The sequence below is a fragment of the Scyliorhinus canicula genome, chromosome 1 (genome assembly GCF_902713615.1).
Source record: "Scyliorhinus canicula chromosome 1, sScyCan1.1, whole genome shotgun sequence".
Lineage (NCBI taxonomy): Eukaryota > Metazoa > Chordata > Chondrichthyes > Carcharhiniformes > Scyliorhinidae > Scyliorhinus > Scyliorhinus canicula.
In genome coordinates, this window is record NC_052146.1 from 165,760,403 (window position 1) to 165,781,025 (window position 20,623).

The 20,623-nt window shown below is 46.0% G+C and overlaps 1 protein-coding gene across 1 annotated transcript in view; it reads left to right on the forward strand.

The window, feature by feature from the left end:
* Positions 1–2,805, forward strand: part of LOC119969026 (28S ribosomal protein S15, mitochondrial-like) — a 48,240-nt gene extending 45,435 nt beyond the window's left edge. Inside the window, exon 8 of the mRNA XM_038802157.1 lies at positions 2,568–2,805. Within this exon, the coding sequence (XP_038658085.1) occupies positions 2,568–2,681 (114 nt within the window). The 3' untranslated portion in view covers positions 2,682–2,805. The remainder of the gene's footprint in view (positions 1–2,567) is intronic.
* Positions 2,806–20,623: the final 17,818 nt, after the last annotated feature.

Here is a 20,623-nt window from a genome sequence, read left to right on the forward strand (position 1 = left end):
ACACACCATACGCCTTCTTAACAACCCTATCAACCTGGGTGACAACTTTGAGGGATCTATGTACATGGACCCCAAGATCCCTGTTTCCTCCACACTTCCAAGAATCCTGCTTTTAATCCTGTATTCAGCATTCAAATTTGACCTTCCAAAATGAATCACTCCATCTGCCACTTCTCTGCCCATCTCTGCATCCTGTCAATGTCCTGTTGGAACCTGCAACAGCCCTTGATACTATCTACAACTCCACTAACCTTTGTGACATCGGCAAACTTACTAACCCACCCTTCCACTTCCTCATCCAAGTCATTTATAAAAGCCACATCCTCATCCAAGTCATTTATAAAAACCACAAAGAGCAGAGATCCCAGAACAGATCCCTGCGGGTCATCACTGGTCACCGAACTCGAGGCTGAATACTTTCCATCTACGACCACTCGCTGTTTTCTTTCGGCCAGCCAATTCTGTATCCAGACAGCCAAATTTCCCTGTATCCCATGCCCCCTAGCTTTCTGATTGAGCCTACCATGGGGAACCTTATAAAATGCCTTACTGAAATCCATACACACCACATCCACTGCCTGACCTTCATCAATGTATCTCATCGCATCCTCAAAGAATTCAATGAGGCCTGTGAGGCATGACCTGCCCCTCACAAATGAATGAAGTTAAATAAACAAATAACAAATGAAGTAAAGAATGATATCAAATTTGAAGAAACACTGCACACTGCTGCAAATCTCAATCATTGATAGGCCTGAAGACTGGCAAATTCTAGAAGCCAGCAAAGAAATATGTGGAGAATATAGTGCATGAGTAAACTATCAAGAAATTGAAAAACAGACAGTAAAAGAGAGAGGAGCTAATGTAATAATGAGAAACAAGAACATAACAGAGGCTTTGAAAAGATAATGTAGTATCTGTTTTCACGATAGCAGACAGTTAAAGCATCTCATTAATAGTGAAAAAATTAAGGGGCAAAGGAAAGGAGTCAATCATGATCTCGAGAGAAAAAGTACTGGGCGGACCTATGGGACAGGAGGCTGATGTGTTCCCTGGGACTGATGGCCTCGTAAAGAGGTGGCTGCAAAGATAGTGGGTGTTTTAATCTTCCAAATGTTCCTAAAATCTATAAAAGTCCTAATACATTGGGAAACCACAAATTTATTCCTATTCAAGAAAGGCGGAAGACAGAAAGCAGGAAACAACCAGTTAGCCTAACACCTGTCATTAAAAAAAATGTTGAAATCCATTAAGGGAATATTAACAGCATATGAACGGAAGAGTTAGAAAAAGGGGCAGCAGGGTAGCATGGTGGTTAGCATAAATGCTTCACAGCTCCAGGGTCCCAGGTTCGATTCCCGGCTGGGTCACTGTCTGTGTGGAGTCTGCACGTCCTCCCACTGTGTGCGTGGGTTTCCTCCGGGTGCTCCGGTTTCCTCCCACAGTCCAAAGATGTGCGGGTTAGGTGGATTGGCCATGCTAAATTGCCCGTAGTGTCCTAATAAAAGTAAGGTTAAGAGGGGGGGTTGTTGGGTTACGGGTATAGGGTGGATACGTGGGTTTGAGTAGGGTGATCATGGCTCGGCACAACATTGAGGGCCGAAGGGCCTGTTCTGTGCTGTAATGTTCTATGTTCTAAAACCATGATACGATCAGGCAGTGTCAACATGGTTTTGTGAAAGGGAAATTGTGTTTGACAAATTTATGGGATGTAATAAGCAGGGTGGGTAAACGGACGTCAGTCCTGCCTTCCTGCGGGTTGAGAAGGTGGGGCCTATACCCATTGGAGTTTAGAATGAGGGGATCTGATTAAAACATGTAAGGTACTGAGGGGACTTGATGGGATTAATGCTGGAAGGATGTTTCTATTCCTGGGGCCATCTGGAACTGAGGGGCAGAGTTTTAAAGCAGGGGTAGTCCATTTAAGATACAGATGATAAATTTCTTCAGTGAGTTGTGAATCTTTGGAATTCTCTACTCCAGAGGGCAGTGAAGTCTGGGTCATTGAACATATTCATGGTTGAGGGCAAAAATGAACTACAGGGGCATCAAGGATTATGGAGAGCAGGCAAGAAGGAAAGTGAGGCCAGGCTCCAATCAGCCACCATCTCATAGCATCATCATAGAATCCCTACACTGCAGAAGGAGGCCAATCAGCCCATAGAGTCTGCACCGACCCTCTGACAGAACACCCTACCTAGGCCCCATCCCCAGCCTTATGCCTGTAGCCCCAACCAACCTTTGAACACTTGGGGCAATTTTTCATGTCTAACCCACCTAACATGCACATCTTTGGACTGGCATGAGATGGCAGAGCAGGCATTGGGGGGGAGGGGGTGCTCTCCAACAGCCATATGTTGCTTTTTGTTCTTATTGAAATTATCAGGTTATGGGTGAAAGTTGTTCATTCGGAGCACTCTGTGCAAAGCAAAAAACCCTCTGACTGCTCCAAGTTGAGAATGCAAATGGTGAAAGTCATGAAGTTAAAAACTAAATGAATAATAAGAGCAAGGACAGGCTGGGTGTGCGCACAATCACACACTCTGTTACTTTCTGTTTTGTTTCAGGTGTTCCAAGAGGTAAAGAAACTGCGTGCTGCTGAACAGCAGAAGCAGAAAGTAGCAGCTTTAGCGAAAGGCCAGCCTGTCAATAAGAAAGCGAGTGACGGTACAGCAGTCTGATCAGAAGTTCATGTGGAGCATACCCTCAGCCCAGCAGTATATGTGTTATACACAGTAAATGTCTTTTAAGAGAAGACAATGAAACTTCAGTGTCAGATTAATAAATTTTGTCTATTTAAATCTCCTTTGCACTTTGATTTAAAATTTGTTTGAAGAAAACCAAATCATATTAGTCATCATGAGATCAGCAAGCTGAAGCCCTCTGTCAATGAACATATCCAGCCCAATTTCCTCAGATCGATGGAATTGAATAACTCAGTATTACTGACTCCCTGTGACCTGCCTGTCATTCGATTGTGAGTTACCATCACTCTGTCACATCCTGTTGCTTTGCCACAGTAATAGAACATCATAAATCACAGAGATCAAATCAGAGCAACAACTTGCCTCAATATTGTTGCGAAATTAATGGAATACTATCCCACCAACGTCACCAATAATGTTGCTCTTTAGAGTCGCCAATATGATACTGAGGCTCTTTTTATGGTATGATGTTATGTCGCAACAGCGTCGCCAATACTATGGGTGTTTCTATTTCTCTTACTGAACCACAAGGCTTTCCCATGTATCGGTCAACTGACCACACAACCAGTAAGTCAGTTCAAGTTCAAAGATGGTTTATTTACACACAAGGGTTACTTTGACATGCAAGCACAATATACTACAAGTTAAACTACACCTATCAGCTACAATAACCTATAGTTAACTTCAGGGCGACTGGCTCTATGCAGATGGATAAGGCCTTTATCTTGATCTCACGTGGCTGGTTTGAAGAAGTGGCTCTGTCTCTGCTGTGCTCATCCGTCAGGTAGCGATTGTTGGTCTTGAACTTGGCTGTCTGGTCGTTATGCTGCAGTTGGGCTGGTACAGGCCGGATTCAAAGGAGGCTGGCACAGGCCGGGTCCAAAAGAGACTGAACACATGGCTGTGTCCCCTTTTATCCCTCTGGGATTTTGCGCTCTTTGGGGCGGTCCTTAATCTTGGACCCAATAATTCAACAGGCTTCGATCACTGCCTTCGATTTTGGCCAATAAAGGGGCGGGTGGCTGGGTGGGTCCTTAGCGGTCATTGACCGTGGCTGTTGGGCTCCCTGAGTAAAGGGAGTGGCGCCGATCAGTCTGGCTGTAGCGGTTTCTTGAGTGCAGTCCTATTGTTCTGGGGAAATGGGTCATTAGAATGCAAACGAGCAGGGGTTTCGATTAGGTCTAGCTACCTGCGTTTCAAATACACAGAAGCTCTCTATCTGTCTGAGTCCTGGGTTGGCTATAATTCCCATGGTCCATTGCAGGTGGCCATCTCAGATGGCTACATCCCGCCCTTTTGATCCTGAACGCAAAGCATGGTGGATCACACTGTTGATCCCTTATCATCCTTGGTGTACAGGTCACCCTTGGTCAAGGCAAGGTTCTACACTACTCTGCCCTATATTTTGGGGCATTTACCTAATATTTATTAACACATCACAAATTACTAATTTCTAACGGGTCACTACAAAACATCTCACGAATAAACATTTACCTTATCCGCACAATTGAATAACTAACACTATCTAAACTACTCTCATGCTGCAGGCAAATATCAAAAAGAACGTATGTACAGTACAAACATTTTAAAACCGCAGCATCACATTTCTACTTAATAAGAACTAGGAGCAGGAGTAGGCCATCTGGCCCCTCGAGCCTGCTCCGCCATTCAATTAGATCATGGCTGATCTTTTGTGGACTCAGCTCCACTTTCCGGCCCGAACACCATAACCCTTAATCCCTTTATTCTTCAAAAAACTATCTATCTTTATCTTAAAAACATGTAATGAAGGAGCCTCAACTGCTTCACTGGGCAAGGAATTCCATAGATTCACAACCCTTTGGGTGAAGAAGTTCCTCCTAAACTCAGTCCTAAATCTACTTCCCCTTATTTTGAGGCTATGCCCCCTAGTTCTGCTGTCACCCGCCAGTGGAAACAACCTGCCCGCATCTATCCTATCTATTCCCTTCATAATTTTAAATGTTTCTATAAGATCCCCCCTCATCCTTCTAAATTCCAACGAGTACAGTCCCAGTCTACTCAACCTCTCCTCATAATCCAACCCCTTCAGCTCTGGGATTAACCTAGTGAATCTCCTCTGCACACCCTCCAGTGCCAGTACGTCCTTTCTCAAGTAAGGAGACCAAAACTGAACACAATACTCCAGGTGTGGCCGCACTAACACCTTATCCAATTGCAACATAACCTCCCTAGTCTTAAACTCCATCCCTCTAGCAATGAAGGACAAAATTCCATTTGCCTTCTTAATCACCTGTTGCACTTGTAAACCAACCTTCTGTGACTCATGCACTAGCACACCCAAGTCTCTCTGAACAGCGGCATGCTTTAATATTTTATCGTTTAAATAATAATCCCGTTTGCTGTTATTCCTACCAAAATGGATAACCTCACATTTGTCAACATTGTATTCCATCTGCCAGACCTGAGCCCGTTCACTTAACCTATCCAAATCCCTCTGCAGACTTCCAGTATCCTCTGCACTTTTCGCTTTACCACTCATCTTAGTGTCATCTGCAAACTTGGACACATTGCCCTTGGTCCCCAACTCCAAATCATCAATGTAAATTGTGAACTAATCTAGCAAAGTTACAGAGGTACATGGTTATAATTCTTACAGCATTCAACTAAATTGAATTACCTGTATATATCGGGGAGCAGGATGCTTTTGCTCGGCATTTACGGAGTCACAGTGTCTGAATGACACTGCAGATTATTGAAGTTACTAGAAGGGCCTCTAGTTTGTATGAAAGGGGTTCCAATTGGCAATGTTTTCGCACCAAGTGTGGGTGTCAGTGTCTACCTCTGTGTGGTGTAGTGTCCAGGCTAGGGGTGTCATGTGTGGCAGTATTTGGGCCTGGTGTAATGTGCATTAAAATAGTTTGTTGCGCGCGCAGTTGCAGGAGTCCAGCGATCAAAACGTATTTCAGCGGTCCTTGCTTCACCTTGTCTTATTCCGTGTTTCGTGTGATCCTGGGAGTGCAAGCATAATATCTGTTATTTTCAGTTACTAAATCGTTTTACTTGTCTTTCTATCCTTATTCCAATTTACCCATTATGATCGTCACCATGTGTGACTGCCTCTTTTTTTGAAATAACGTTTTGAGAGACAAGATATACCAATTTTTAAAGCACATAGAGTCTCCCAGCTTGTGGTCGATGTGGGGAGTGGGTGGATTATTTCTTCGTCCAGTCTTTACTTGCAGCCAGTGGTGGTTGAACATAGAACACGATGTTGTGCCGAACCTTTGTCCTAGATTAATCATAGATTATCATAGAATTTACAGTGAAGAAGGAGGCCACACGGCCCATCGAGTCTGCACCGGCTCCTGGAAAGAGCACCTTACCCAAGGTCAACACCTCCACCCTATTCCCATAACCCAGTAACCCCGCCCAACACTAAAGGAAAGTTTGGACACTAAGGCAATTTATCATGGCCAATCCACCTAACCTGCACATCTTTGGACTGTGGGAGGAAACCAGAGCACCCGGAGGAAACTCACGCACACACGGGGAGCATGTGCAGACTCCACACAGACAGTGACCCAAGCCGCAATCGAACCTGGGACCCTGGAGCTGTGAAGCAATTGTGCTATCCACAATGCTACCGTGCTGCCCTTAAGAACAAATTAATCTACACACCATCATTCTACCGTAATCCATGTAACTATCCAATAGCCGCTTGAAGGACCCTAATGTTTCTGACTCAACCACTTCCACCAGCAGTGCATTCCATGCCCCCACTACTCTCTGGGTAAAGAACCTACCTCTGACATCCCCCCCTATATCTTCCACCATTCACCTTAAATTTATGTCCCCTTGTAATGGTTTGTTCCACCTGGGGAAAAAGTCTGCCTGTCTATCTATTCCACTGATCATCTTATAAACCTCTATCAAGTAGCCCCTCATCCTTCTCTGCTATAATGAGAAAAGGCCTAGCACCCTCAACCTTTCCTCGTAAGACCTACTATCCATTCCAGGCAACATCCTTGTAAATCTCCTTTGCACCTTTTCCAAAGCTTCCACATCCTTCTTAAAATGAGGCGACCAGAACTGCAACAGTACTCCAAATGTGACCGTACCAAGGTTTTGTACAGCTGCATCATCACCTCATCTCTTAAAGTCAATCCCGCTGCTAATGAACGCTAGCACACCATAGGCCTTCTTCACAGCTCTATCCACTTGAGTGCCAACTTTGAGAATTCCAACTTTGAAAGATCTATGAACATAGACCCCAAGATCTCTCTGCTCCTCCTACCGTTCACCCTGTGTTCCGCATTCATATTTGTCCTTCCAAAATGGGCAACCTCACACTTTTCAGGGTTAAACTCCATCTGCCCCTTCTCAACCCAGCTCTGCATCCTACCAATGTCTCTTTGCAGCCGACAACAGCCCTCCTCGCTATCCACAACGCCACCAATCTTTGTATCGTCTGCAAATTTACTAACCCACCTGTCAACTTCCTCATCCAAGTCATTAATGAAAATCACAAACAGCAGAGGACCCAGAACTGATCCCTGCGGTACGCCACTGGTAACGGCTCCAGGCTGAATATTTGCCATCCACCACCACTCTCTGATTTCTATTGGTTAGCCAGTTCGTTATCCAACTGGCCAAATTTCCCACTATCCCATGCCTACTTACTTTCTGCATAAGCTGACCATGGGGAACCTTAATCTTATCTGTCTGGGTTGGCCATAATTCCCATGGTCCTTTGCAGGTGGCCATCTCAGATGGCTACAACAACCAGAAGGCTGTTTCATTTCAGATGCTGCGGCGGAGTCCAGGGTAACCCAGACAGTACAGCGGAAACCCAGTGGAATAACATTTCCAGCAACACTCAGGGAATGAATTAACTGGGTACTGGGAGTGCAACACTCAGGGAATGAATTAACTGGGTACTGGGAGTTAATTAATAAGATAAATCGAGGTACAGTCTAATGTGTCTGGCAGAGGTTTAGCACCAGTGGTTCCACTGGTGAAGACAGCTGATCAACACAAACTCACGCAATACAACAGGGCAGCAAGGATCACAATTGTAGAAACCCTCGAACCAGTCACAGCATAACCAATTTAAACTATTTTTAAGTTCCAAAACTTCAAGCAAACAAATGGAAAAATTAAAAGGGGCCACTCCTTAAACAAAAACAAAGCGCAATTGAAACTTAACAGCATCAAACCAAAAAATGATTAAAAATGTCAAGAAAGCTCTCCAGACCTGCCGTGCCGCCGTGTATGGAAGGCCTCGATGGTGCCCATTGACACCACATGCTCCCTCTCCAGTGACACCTGGCCGCGAATGAAACCACGGAAGAGGGGCAGACAGGCTGGACGACCCGCTCGGTCACCCGCTGCCTGGACCTGTTGATGGTCAGTTTTGCCAGGCTCAAGACTTGACCAGTTTGAGGGAGCTGTGTTTATGCAGCACAAGCTGGACTGGAACCGAGGAGGGTTGTATGCTAGCGCTGTTGGGGAGAGTTTAAACTAATGTGACAGGGGGATGGGAACCAATGCAGGAATTCGGAGGGTAGTAAAGAGGATAGAAACAAAAGCCAGTGAGGAGAAAAGTGGAAGGCAGAGAAACAGATTGAACTGCATTTATTTCAATGTAAGAGGCCTAACGGGCAAGGCAGATGAACTCGGGCGTGGATAGGGACATGGGACTGGGATATTATAGCTATGACTGAAACATGGCTAAAGGAGGGACAGGATTGGCAGCTCAATGTTCCAGGGTACAGATGCTACAGGCGATAGGATGGGATATATCCAAGCGAGAGGATAAAGGTAGGGTTTGCCCACTGAGTCTATGGGTAGAACTGAAAAATAAGAACGGAGAGATCACTTTGATAGGACTGTATGACAGGCCCCGAAATAGTCAGCGGGCTATTGAGGAGCAAATATGTAAGGAGTTTAGAGATAGCTGCCGGAAAAATAGGATGGTAATAATTGGGGACTTTAACTTTCCCAACATTAACTGCGACAGCTATAGCACTAGGGGTTTGAATAGAGAGAAATTTGTCGAGTGTAGTCAGGAAGAATTCCTTATTCAATATGTGGATGGTCTGACTAGGGAGGGAGCAAAACTTGACCTCCTCTTGGGGAATAAGGAAGGGCAGGTGACGGAAGTGTTAGTGAGGGATTACTTTGAGACCAGTGACTATAATTCCATTAGTTTTGAGATAGCTATGGAGAATGACAGTTCTGGCCCAAAAGTTAAAATTCTAAATTGGGGCAAGGCCAATTTTGAGGGTATTAGGGGGAACTTTCAAAAGTTGATTGGGGGTGCCTGTTTGCAGGGGGACAACTGGTAAGTGGGAGCCTTTCAAAAGTGTGTTAACGAGGGTTCAGGGTGAACACATTCCTCTTCGAGTGAAGGGTAAGGCTGAGTGAAGTAGGGAACCCTGGATGACTCGGGATATTGAGGCCATGGTCAAAAGGCAGAAGGAGACATATAACATGCATAGGCATCTAGGATCGAGTGGATCCCTTGAAAAATATAGGGCTTGTCGGAGTAGAGTTAAGAGAGAAGTCAGGAGGGCAAAAAGGGGACATGAGATTCTCTTGGCAGATGAGGCAAAGGGAAATCAAAGAGTTTTTACAGATACAGAAAGGGTAAAAGAGTGATTAGGGAGGGCAAAGAGTGACTAGGGAGAGGGTGGGGCCTCATAAGGATAGACAACGTCATCGATGTGCGGATCCACAAGAGATAGGAAAGGTCCTAAATGACTATTTCTTGTCAGTATTTACTGTTGAAAAACGCACGAATGCTGGGGAATTTGGGAAAATAAAAAGTGATGTCTTGAGGAGTGTACATATTACAGAGAATGAGGTGCTGGAGGTATTAAAGCGTATCAGGTTCGACAAATCCCCGGGACCTGATTAAATATATCCCAGGACATTGTGGGAGGCTAGGGAGGAAACTGCCGGACCCACGGCTGAGATATTTGAATCATCGACAGCCACAGGAGAAGTACCTGAGGATTGGAGGTTAGAAAATGTTGTGCCTTTGTTTAAGAAGGGGTGGAGGATAAGCCAGGGAACTACTGACCGGTGAGTCTTACTTCTGTAGTGGGTAAGTTGTTAGAAGGTATTCTGAAGGACAGGATCTACAGGCATTTAGACAGGCAAGGGCTAATTAGGGAAAGTCAGCATGGGTTTGTCAGGGGAAAGTCATGTCTCACGAATTTGATTGAGTTTCTTGAAGGGGTAACTAAGAAGATAGTTGAGGGCAGTGCGGTCAATGTTGTCTACATGGACTTTTGACAAGGTACCGCATGATAGGTTGTTGCAACAGGCTAAATCTCACGGAATCCAGGGCGAGATAGCCAATTGGATGCAAAATTGGCTTGGCGATCAAAGCCAAATGATGGTTGTGGAGGGTTGTTCTTCAAACTGGAGGCCTGTGACCAGTGATGTGCCTCAGGGATTGGTGCTGGGTCCACTGTTATTTGTTATGTATATTAATGATTTGGATGAGAATGTAGGAGGCATGGTTAGTAAGTTTGCCGATGGCACCAAGATTAGTGGCATTGTGGATAGTGAAGAAGGTTATATAAGATTGCAACAGGATCTTGACCAATTTTGGCCAATGGGCCGATGAATGGCAGATGGAGTTTAATTTGGATAAATGTGAGGTGATGCATTTTGGTAGATCAAATCAGGGCAGGACTGACTCAGTTAATGGTAGCAAGTTGGGGGAGAGTTACAGAACAAAAAGATCTAGGGTTACAGGTTCATAGCTCCTTGAAGGTGGAGTCGCAGGAAAGCAGGCAGGGTGGTGAAGAAAGCATGCTTTGTTTTATTAGTCAGAATATTGAACATAGGAGTTGTTCTGTAAGACCACACATGGAATGCTGTGTTCAGTTCTGGTCACTCTATTATAGGAAGGGGAATGCAGAAGAGATTTACGAGGATGATACCAGGGCGTGATGGTCTGAGTTATAAGGAGAAGCTGGATAGGCTGGGACTTTTTTCCTTGGAGCATAGGAGGCTTAGGGTGATCTTAGAAGTCTGTAAAATAATGAGGGGCATAGATAAGGTAGATAATCGACACCTTTTCCCAAAGGGAGAGGAGTCTAGAACTAGAGGACATAGGGTTAAGATGAGAGGGGAGAGATATAAAAGAGACCAGAGGGGTAATTTCTTCACACAGTGTGGTGAGCATCTGGAACGGGCTGCCAGAGGCAGTGGTAGAGGCAGGTACAATTTTGTCCTTTAAAAAACAATTAGACACATGGGCAAGGTGGGTATAGAGGGATATGGGTCAAATGCGGGCAAGTGGGACTAGCTTAGTGATAGAACCTGGGCAGCATGGACAAGGTGGGCCAAAGGGCCTGTTTCCATGCTGTAAACATCTATGATGAAACAATAATGCACAGCGTTGATGCATTGCTGAATCATGTGCTCTCCTCGTTATCCACCATATATATATATAAACCCCACCATATGCTCAAGTCTAACATAGAGTCATGGAGCTTTACAGCACAGAGAAAGCCCTTCAGCCCATTGCGTTTGCACACATCAAAAACAACCACCCAACTATTCTAATTCCATTTTCCAGCTCTTGGCCCATAGCCTTGTGTGCCCTGGGATCTCACCTGCACATCTAAATACTTCTTAAATGTTATGAGGGTCTATGCCTCGACCACCCTTTCAGGCAGCGAATTCCAAACACCCACCACCCCCTGGATGCAAACGTTTTCCTCACATCCCCCCTAAACCTTCTGCCTGTTACCTTAACTCCTACTTGGTCTGGTAACTGATCCCTCCACCAAGGGAAACATTTTCTTCCTGGAGCACCTGGATGAAACCCACGCAGACACTGGGAAAACGTGCAGACTCTGCACAGACAGTGACCCATGCCGGGAATCGAACCTAGGACCCTGAGGCAGCTGTGCTAACCACTGTGCTACCGTGCCATTTGTAAAGGCAAGTATACCATGTGCCTTCTCAACCACTGTATCTACCTGCTCTGCTACCTTAAGGGGCCGGTGTACATGCACACTAAGATATCATAGAATCATAGAATTTACAGTGCAGAAGGAGGCCATTGGGCCCACCAGGTCTGCACCGGCCCTTGGAAAGAGCACCCCTCTTAAGCCCACCTTTGAATCTATCCCTGTAACCCCACCCAACCTTTTGGACACTAAGGGCAATTTAGCGTGGCCAATCCACCTAACCTACACATCTTTGGGCTGTTGGAGGAAACCGCATCACCCGGAGGAAACACAGTCAGACAGGGGGAGAATGTGCAGACTCCATCCAGATAGTGACCCAACGGGGAATCGAACTTGGGACCCTGGAGCTGTGAAGCATATGTGCTAACCACTATGCCACCCTGCTGCCCACACTAGGTCCCTATGATCCTTGGTGCTTCCCACGTTCCTGTCATTTATCACGCATTCCATTGCTTTGTTTGTCCTGCCAAAGTGCATCACCTCACACTTATCCGGATTGAATTCCAGTTGGCACTGATCAGCCAATCTGACTACTCTGAGAAACAGGCATAGAAAATAGGAGGCCATTTGGCCCTTCGAGCCTTCCTTGCCATTCATTACGATCACGGCTGATCATCAAATTCAATTCCCTGATCCCCCCCAATCCCTTTAACTCCAAGAGCTATATCTAATTCCTTCTTGAAATTACATGTTTTGCCGCGACTACTTTCTGTGGTACAAAATTCCACAGATTCACCACTCTCTGGGTGAAGAAATTTCTCCTCACCTCAGAGCTAAAAGGTTTACTCCTTATCCTCAAACTATAACCCCTAATTCTTGACCCTCCACTATTGGGAACATACTTTCTGAATTTACCCTGTCTAATCCTGTTCGAATTTTATAAGTTTCCAAGCGAATCTTCTACATAAATACCGCATTCTGTAATGCGTTCGCCATCTAAAACTGTGGATGAACCGTCCACATATATCTGTAGGGGTGCAAACGTGTCTGTGTGCTGGGGGCTCTGGCTGAATTCCCTATCTTCCTGGGAGGCGTCTTAGCAATGAAGGGTCCTGTGTTGTGTAGGGGTGCTACTATCTGGCATTCATGGGGTTGTCCTGGATACTGTAGGTTGTCTGCCAAAAATGTGTGTGTCCTGGTCCTTTTAACTGTTATGTCCCGTCCCTGTAACAGAAGTGTCCATCTAGCTGCTCTTATCTGGCTCACTGAACCGTCCTTCAGTCGTCCGTCTAAAAGTAACTGTGTGGGGGGGCGTTCGGTCAAAATGGTGATGGGGTTGAGTCCGGTAATGTAAGAAAAGTATTGTACTGCCCAGAATACCGTGAGCAGCTGCCTTTCGCAGGCTGAGAAACCTTGCCCCACGGGGTCTAACAGTCGTGAGGCATAAGCCACTGGTCGTAGCTGCTCTTGCCGTTCCTGAAGGAGCACGGCCGAGAGGGTCAGATCTGTGCTTGCTACCTCTATTGCATAGGGGGAGAGTGGGTCTGGAACTTGTAGTGCAGGTGCTGCGCTAAGGGCTTTCTTTAAATCTTCCACAGCCTCTGTATGCTGCGGAAGCCATTTCCAAGGGGCTCCTTTCTTAAGGAGGTCTGATAGTGGGGCTGCCTTGATCGCAAAGCCATTGATATGGTTCCGACAATTGGTAGGAATAACAGCAAACGGGATTATTATTTAAACAATAAAATATTAAAGCATGCCGCTGTTCAGAGAGACTTGGGTGTGCTAGTGCATGAGTCACAGAAGGTTGGTTTACAAGTGCAACAGGTGATTAAGAAGGCAAATGGAATTTTGTCCTTCATTGCTAGAGGGATGGAGTTTAAGACTAGGGAGGTTATGTTGCAATTGTATAAGGTGTTAGTGCGGCCACACCTGGAGTATTGTGTTCAGTTTTGGTCTCCTTACTTGAGAAAGGACGTACTGGCGCTGGAGGGTGTGCAGAGGAGATTCACTAGGTTAATCCCAGAGCTGAAGGGGTTGGATTATGAGGAGAGGTTGAGTAGACTGGGACTGTACTCGTTGGAATTTAGAAGGATGAGGGGGGATCTTATAGAAACATTTAAAATTATGAAGGGAATAGATAGGATAGATGCGGGCAGGTTGTTTCCACTGGCGGGTGACAGCAGAACTAGGGGACATAGCCTCAAAATAAGGGGAAGTAGATTTAGGACTGAGTTTAGGAGGAACTTCTTCACCCAAAGGGTTGTGAATCTATGGAATTCCTTGCCCAGTGAAGCAGTTGAGGCTCCTTCATTACATGTTTTTAAGGTAAAGCTAGATAGTTTTTTGAAGAATAAAGGTTATGGTGTTCGGGCCGGAAAGTGGAGCTGAGTCCACAAAAGATCAGCCATGATCTAATTGAATGGCGGAGCAGGCTCGAGGGGCCAGATGGCCTGCTCCTGCTCCTAGTTCTTATGTTCTTATGTTCTAATACCCAACCAGTCCTAAAAATGACCAGAGGGCTGAAACACTTTGGGGAAGGGGCAATTTGACGATCGAGTCAATTCTTTTGAACTCGATCTCGCGTTTGCCGTGCATGATGATTGTATACAAATGCATCACTTGATTCTCCAATATTTGGGCCTTTCTGGGGTTAATCTTACATCCGATTGAGTTCAGAAGTTCCAGGAGTTCAGACAGAAGCGTGATGTGCTCTGCCTTGGTGTCTGTCTGCAGTAATAGGTCGTCCACATACTGTACCAGACATTCGGGTCGGGAAGATTTTGCTAGTCCATTTGCCAGCTGTCGGTGGAAAATGGAAGGGGAATTGTGGAGTCCTTGTGGGAGGCATGTCCACGTGTACTGCTGTCCTTTGAATGTGAAGGCAAATTTGTACTGACACGCCTTTGCCAATGGGATTGACCAAAAGCCGTTGCTAATGTCCAATACCGTGAAATATTTGTAGTGGAGTCCCTGCTTGAGCATGGTCTCGGGACTTGTTGCTACCGTGGGGGCTACTGCTGGGATAACTTTATTGAGTTCCCGATAATCAATGGTCAGATGCCATGATCTGTTGGGCTTTCTCACTGGCCAAATAGGGGCATTATTAGTCGAGGCTATTGTCCTAAGTACACCCTGCTCTAATAAGCTCTTTATAACTTTTCCAATTTCTCCCTCCACTTCTAAGGGAAATCTGTACTGTCTCTGTGGTCTCGGGTCAGGTCCTGTAATTTGAACTTGTCCAGTCATTCTGCCGCAGTCATGCTGGTGACTGGCAAATGCTGTCCTGTGTTTGTTCAGTACTGCCCTAACCTGTATGTCCGTGCTAAGTGTGGTTGGGTCAAAATAATAGTCGCCTACTGCTGGATTACTGTTAGCGTACTCTCCTACTGTGAGAGTTGCGGGTGCTCTGTCTGATTTCGCCATTCGCCAGACACACTGATTTATTGGGTCGAACGACAGGCCGTGGGCATTCATAAAGTCAATGCCCAGTATGTGTTCTGCTGTGCGGGGCAGATTAACTAAAACAACGGGGTGTCTGGTGGAGATATTCCCTAGATGGATGGATACAGGGGCTGTAATGTGTCCCTGCTGTGAGTGGCCTGTAAAGCCGCTGAGTGTTATTGTGGCTGTAGAGGGCCACGTGTCTGCCTGTGGTGTAGTGGAGGAATTAATGGTTGTGCGGGACCCTCCTGTATCCCAGAGTAATTCTATGGGCTTTCCCCGAATTTCCGCTGTGACCACCGGTCTTCCGGATATGTCCCAGAGGGTGTCACAGACCCAAGTGGGGGAGCCCGAACACCGTCAGTCCGTTCCGTCCACATTGGTCTGTCCTGACTGCGTCTCTATACTGTGTATTTGCTTAGCTTTGTTCCTGTTTAGAGTGCCTGTCTGATGGCCTCTCTGAGATTTCTGCGGGCCGTTGCATTCCCTAGCAAAATGCCCTAACTGTCCGCAGTTATAACATTCCTGCGCCTTCTGTGGAGGGCTGTTCTTTCCCTCATTTACCCATGCGGGGTTTTGGTGCGCTCTCACTGCCTGAATATCTGCTGCAGCCTGAGCTTCTTCGGGGTTCTTTGCTGTTACCTTGCCTTGGACAGATTGCTCCCAAACGCGGGACAATCTTTTCAATACCCATTTTTCATTATGGGCCTCTTCTGAGGGGTCATAATTGGAGCAGACATTCTGTCCTGCATCTGTGGCGTGGGAGATGATGGTGCGGGTCCAGTTAACCATATTATCTCGGGTTAAATGTGCGCGGTCTAAATCACCAAAAACGGCTGTGAAATGAATCCACAGCCCTGCTGCGAATGCTGTGGGGTGCTCGGTCCTTTTCTGCCTACACTTATTTAGGCCTTCGACTGGGTCTCCTCTGTTGTACCCTATCGCGTCTAAAATAGCTGTATGCATCTCTTCGAGGGTGCCTCCTCCAACGTTCTGTGGGTCGGGGAGGGCTGCTACTACCGATGAGTCTAACTCAAAACCATGAGCTTAACCTGCTCTCGCTCATCCAGGCCGTACATGGTCGCCTGCTGTTTCACTCGTGCGAAGAATTGGTGGGGGTCTGCAGTGGGGAGGAACGGAGTGATTTACTCACACGCGCCCCTTAGTTGTGCTACGGTTAACCTCAGGTGGTGTACGTGATCTCGGGTGCGCCTTCTGCGGTTGCTATTCTTTGGGTGGTGACTGGGTTCATTGGTGAGGGTGCTATCTGATCTGTGGGGGGTTGGGGCGCTTTCCTTTTCTGCTGCGCTGCTGGCGCACATGTTCCCTGAACATAGCGCTGCGCTGTTTCACTCAACTCCTGCCAATCTGGGGCATTTTCTTCTTCTAACTGTCCCAAATGTCTCTTGGAAGCCATTCTGCACAAAAAGCAGAGATTGCAGCTGCGCAATCTGCTTCCTACATTTCGCGTGGTCTACGGTGCTTTGCCTTTGTTCGGTGGTGGCAGCATGGAGTGCTCTTAAAGCTGCCTTTCGGTCGCTACACTGCTTCTTCAGTGTCTCTACCTGCTTTTCTGACTCTTCTCTTATCAAGACTGCACGCTGCACATCTTGATAGGCTTTTTCATACTGAACTTGAGAGCTGCTCAGATGGGCTAGACAAGACTGATGTGCCCTCTTGGCATCATCCATCTCTCTATCCTTATCTGCCAGTCGTTGTCTCAATCCTATATTTTCCTTTTCGATGTCCCTGACATCCACTTTGCTCATTCTGTTCTTCTCCTCTAACTCTGCTCGGAGCGTCCTGACGACCTCTTTCGTGCCTCGCAATTGTGCCAAGCAGGACACAATTGCCATTGGCTTACGTGCTTTACCTAAACTCTTTTTATGAATTTGAGATAGGTTCTCCCACCAAGTATGTCCTATACTCCCGGGACCTGTCTCCTCATTCACACAAAACTCACTCCAAGGAGGCCATCCTTTCCCTTTAAGGTACTTCCTGAGATCCAGCTCCCACACGGGACACTGGCCTACTCTGCTACTGTTGGTCGCTGCGACCACGAACTGCTCTGGGTTCATGAGGCGTTCCATTGCCTGCATGGCCATTTCTTTTTCTCCTATGCTCTCTTTTAATTTGGAACGAGGAATAACAAGGCAATGCTTATAAAATATGGGTACGGCTTTCGCTATGTTCCGACTTATAAAACTCCCGACAGTTTGTCGCAACAAAAATCTCTCGGTTTTACCTTACAACCCTGTTAGTTACACATGCAAAAAACACACTTCCAAATTAGGAGTATTGGTTTGAACTCCTTGAACACTTGTGGTTTTTCCTTTTCCCAATTGGATTTCAGATTCAAATTTCTGGGTTCTCTCGGAGTGGGGGGGCCACTTCTAATCGAGTCCCGTCAGAGTCTGCCACTAAATGTTGGTCGTTCTGGGTGAGTGCGCTTAACACTCAATTTGGCTCTGTTTCGTTCGTTAGCTTTGGAGTTACCAGGTATCGTTAAGATACCGCCACAAGTTTCAAGGTCAAGTTCAAAGAAATAAAACCATACACCAATTAGTAAGTTCAAACAAAACACGTTTATTATATTACAGTAATCTACTAATCACGCATATAAACTATAAGACTAGGCTAATCCTACCACTACTAGGCCAAATACTTATCTGGATAAGGGGACTGCCGGATCAGGGAACAACAGCTTCTAGCTTTGTCCTGGGTCCGCAGGCTTCCAGTGGTTATGGTCTAAAGGGGTCAGGAGTGTCTATTCCCGTAGCGTGCATTGTGACTTACTTGCTGGTGGCTTCTGTCCAGACCTCTCCTGCACAAGGTTCTTCTGCTGCAACGGCGTTCTGCTGGGAGGGCTAGCTGGTCAAGGAGAGGCTGGCAGAGAGAGAGAGCTGGGGTCGCGGCCTCTGTTTTATACTCCTCTCAGTGTCTTGCGCCCACCTGGGCGGACCCTCTATACTCTCGTAATCGATTGGATCTCTTCCCAGTCGATTGCTTTGAATTCCCCAATAACGGGGCAGTTCCTCGATCACTGGGGCGGTTCTTGGGACTTATTGTTTTGGGCTTCTTTGGCGCCGAAAAGTCTGGCCTTCCATTCAATGTATCGGTTAGTGCTAACTTGTGTCTTTTGTGCCTGGGGATCGCCCGGTATCGCCTCATTAATATGCTAACTGTTTCTTTTCATAGCGTTGTCTGGTTTCTGTAACAGCCAAAACTGGTTTCTGCAGCAGTTCAAACATACAAGCGCTCTGCAAGCTGCTTGCTTTTTACAACCTGTCCAATTTTCCCTGCATTCCTTGCAATCTTCCATTTGTGTTTGGGCAGTGGTCACCCCAGGTGGCTACAGTGTTGAGTGACCATAATTTGGTAGAAGTCTTTATCAAGGTGAATAATGATTTTGAACCCAGGGTCCTGAACCTCCATAAAGGCAATGTTGATGGTATGAGACAAGAGCTGGCAATGACGGACTGGGAAACATTACTGAAAGGAAGGATAGCGGACAGACATCGGCAGCAAAACAGGTGAACTCCTGAAGTTGTTTATTTCTTTTTGGTGCAACAGTAGAAAGGGAACTGTGGCTTACAAGGGAAATTAGAGATAGTATTAGATTCAAAGCAGAGGCATACAAATTAGCTAGAAAAAGCAGTACACCTGAGGATTGCCAACAGTTTAAAATTCAAGCGATTGATTAAGAAGAGGGAAATACAATTTCTGGGTGAAGAGATTTCTCCTCAGTCCTAAAAGGTTTACCCCTTATCCTCAAACTATGACTCCTAGTTTTGGACTCCCCCCACCACTACCCCTGGGGCAGCAGGGTAGCATGGTGGTTAGCATAAATGCTTCACAGCTCCAGGGTCCCAGGTTCGATTCCCGGCTGGGTCACTGTCTGTGTGGAGTCTGCACGTCCTCCCCCTGTGTGCGTGGGTTTCCTCCGGGTGCTCCGGTTTCCTCCCACAGTCCAAAGATGTGCGGGTTAGGTGGATTGGCCATGCTAAATTGCCCGTAGTGTCCTAATAAAAAAGTAAGGTTAAGGGGGGGGGGTTGTTGGGTTACGGGTATAGGGTGGATACGTGGGTTTGAGTAGGGTGATCATGGCTCGGCACAACATCGAGGGCCGAAGGGCCTGTTCTGTGCTGTACTGTTCTATGTTCTATGTAAAAGTAAATGAGCGGGGAACATAAAAACTGATTGTAAAAGTTTCTATAGGTATGTAAAGAGAAAAAGATTAATAAATCTAATGTAGGCCCTTACACTCAGAAAGAGGGGAATTCATAACGGGAAACAAAGAAATAGAGGAACTAAATTCGCACTTTACATGAATAATGTTACCGATGTTCTGAGAAACACAAGTTTTAGTAAGTAGCTGAAGGAAATTAGTGTTAGTAAAGAAATGGTTTGGGGCAGTTAATGGGATTGGGGGCGGGCAAATCTCCAGGGCCTGATGATCTTCATCCCAGAGGACTTAAGGAAGGGGCCCGAGAAATAGTAGATCCATTGGTGGTCATTTTCCAAAATTCTTTGAACATCAGAATGATTCCTACAGATTGGAGAATAGCAAATGTAACCCCGCCATTCAAAAAGGGAAGCAGAGAGAAAACAGGGATCAGTGAGGCTATCATTGGCAGTTGGAAAATTGCTGGATTCAATTATCAAGGATTTTATAGCACAGCATTTGGAAAGCAGTGGTATAATCAGACAAAGTCAACATGGATGTATGAAAGGGAAATCATGCTTGACAAAATACTGGAATTCTTTGAAGATTTAACTGGTAGAGTTGGCCAGAGATAGCTGATGGATGTGATTTATTCAGACTTTCAGAAGGCTTTCAACAAGGCCTCACAAAGCAGATTAATATGTGACATTAAAGGATTGAGGGTAGTGTCCTGAGATGGATAAAAAGCTGGTTAGCTGACAGGAAGTAAAAAGTTGGAATAAATGCGTCTTTTTCCGATTGGCAAGCAGTGACTAGTGGGTTATCGCAAGGATCCTTGCTAGAACCCCAAATGTTCACATTATATATTGATGATTTGGATGAGGGAACTGGAACTCCAGATTTGCAGATGATACATAGTTGGTTGGGAGAGTGAGTTGGGAGGAGGATGCAGAGATGCTTCAGCAGGGTTTTGACTGGGCACATGCATGGCAGATGCAGTGTAATGTGGATAAATGTGAGGTAGCACTTTGGTAGCAAAAATAGGAAGGCAGGTTATAATTTCAATGGTTGTAAGTTGAGAGAGGTGAATACTCAGCAAGACAATGGTGTCCTCGTGCATCAGTCGCTGAAAGAAAGCGTGCAAGTACAGCATGGCAATAAAGAAGGCAAATGGTATGTTGGCCTTTGTAGCGAGAGGATTTGATCTTAGGAATATTGATGTTCTAGGGCACTCGTATAGGGCATTGGTGAGGCCTGGAATAGTGTGTGCAGTTTTGGTGTCCCTGTCTGAGGAAGGATGTTCTTGTTATGGAGGAAGTACAGCGAAGATTTAACAGGCTGATTCCTGGGATGCCAGATTGTGATGTGAGGAGAGACTAAATCAGTTAGGATTGGAG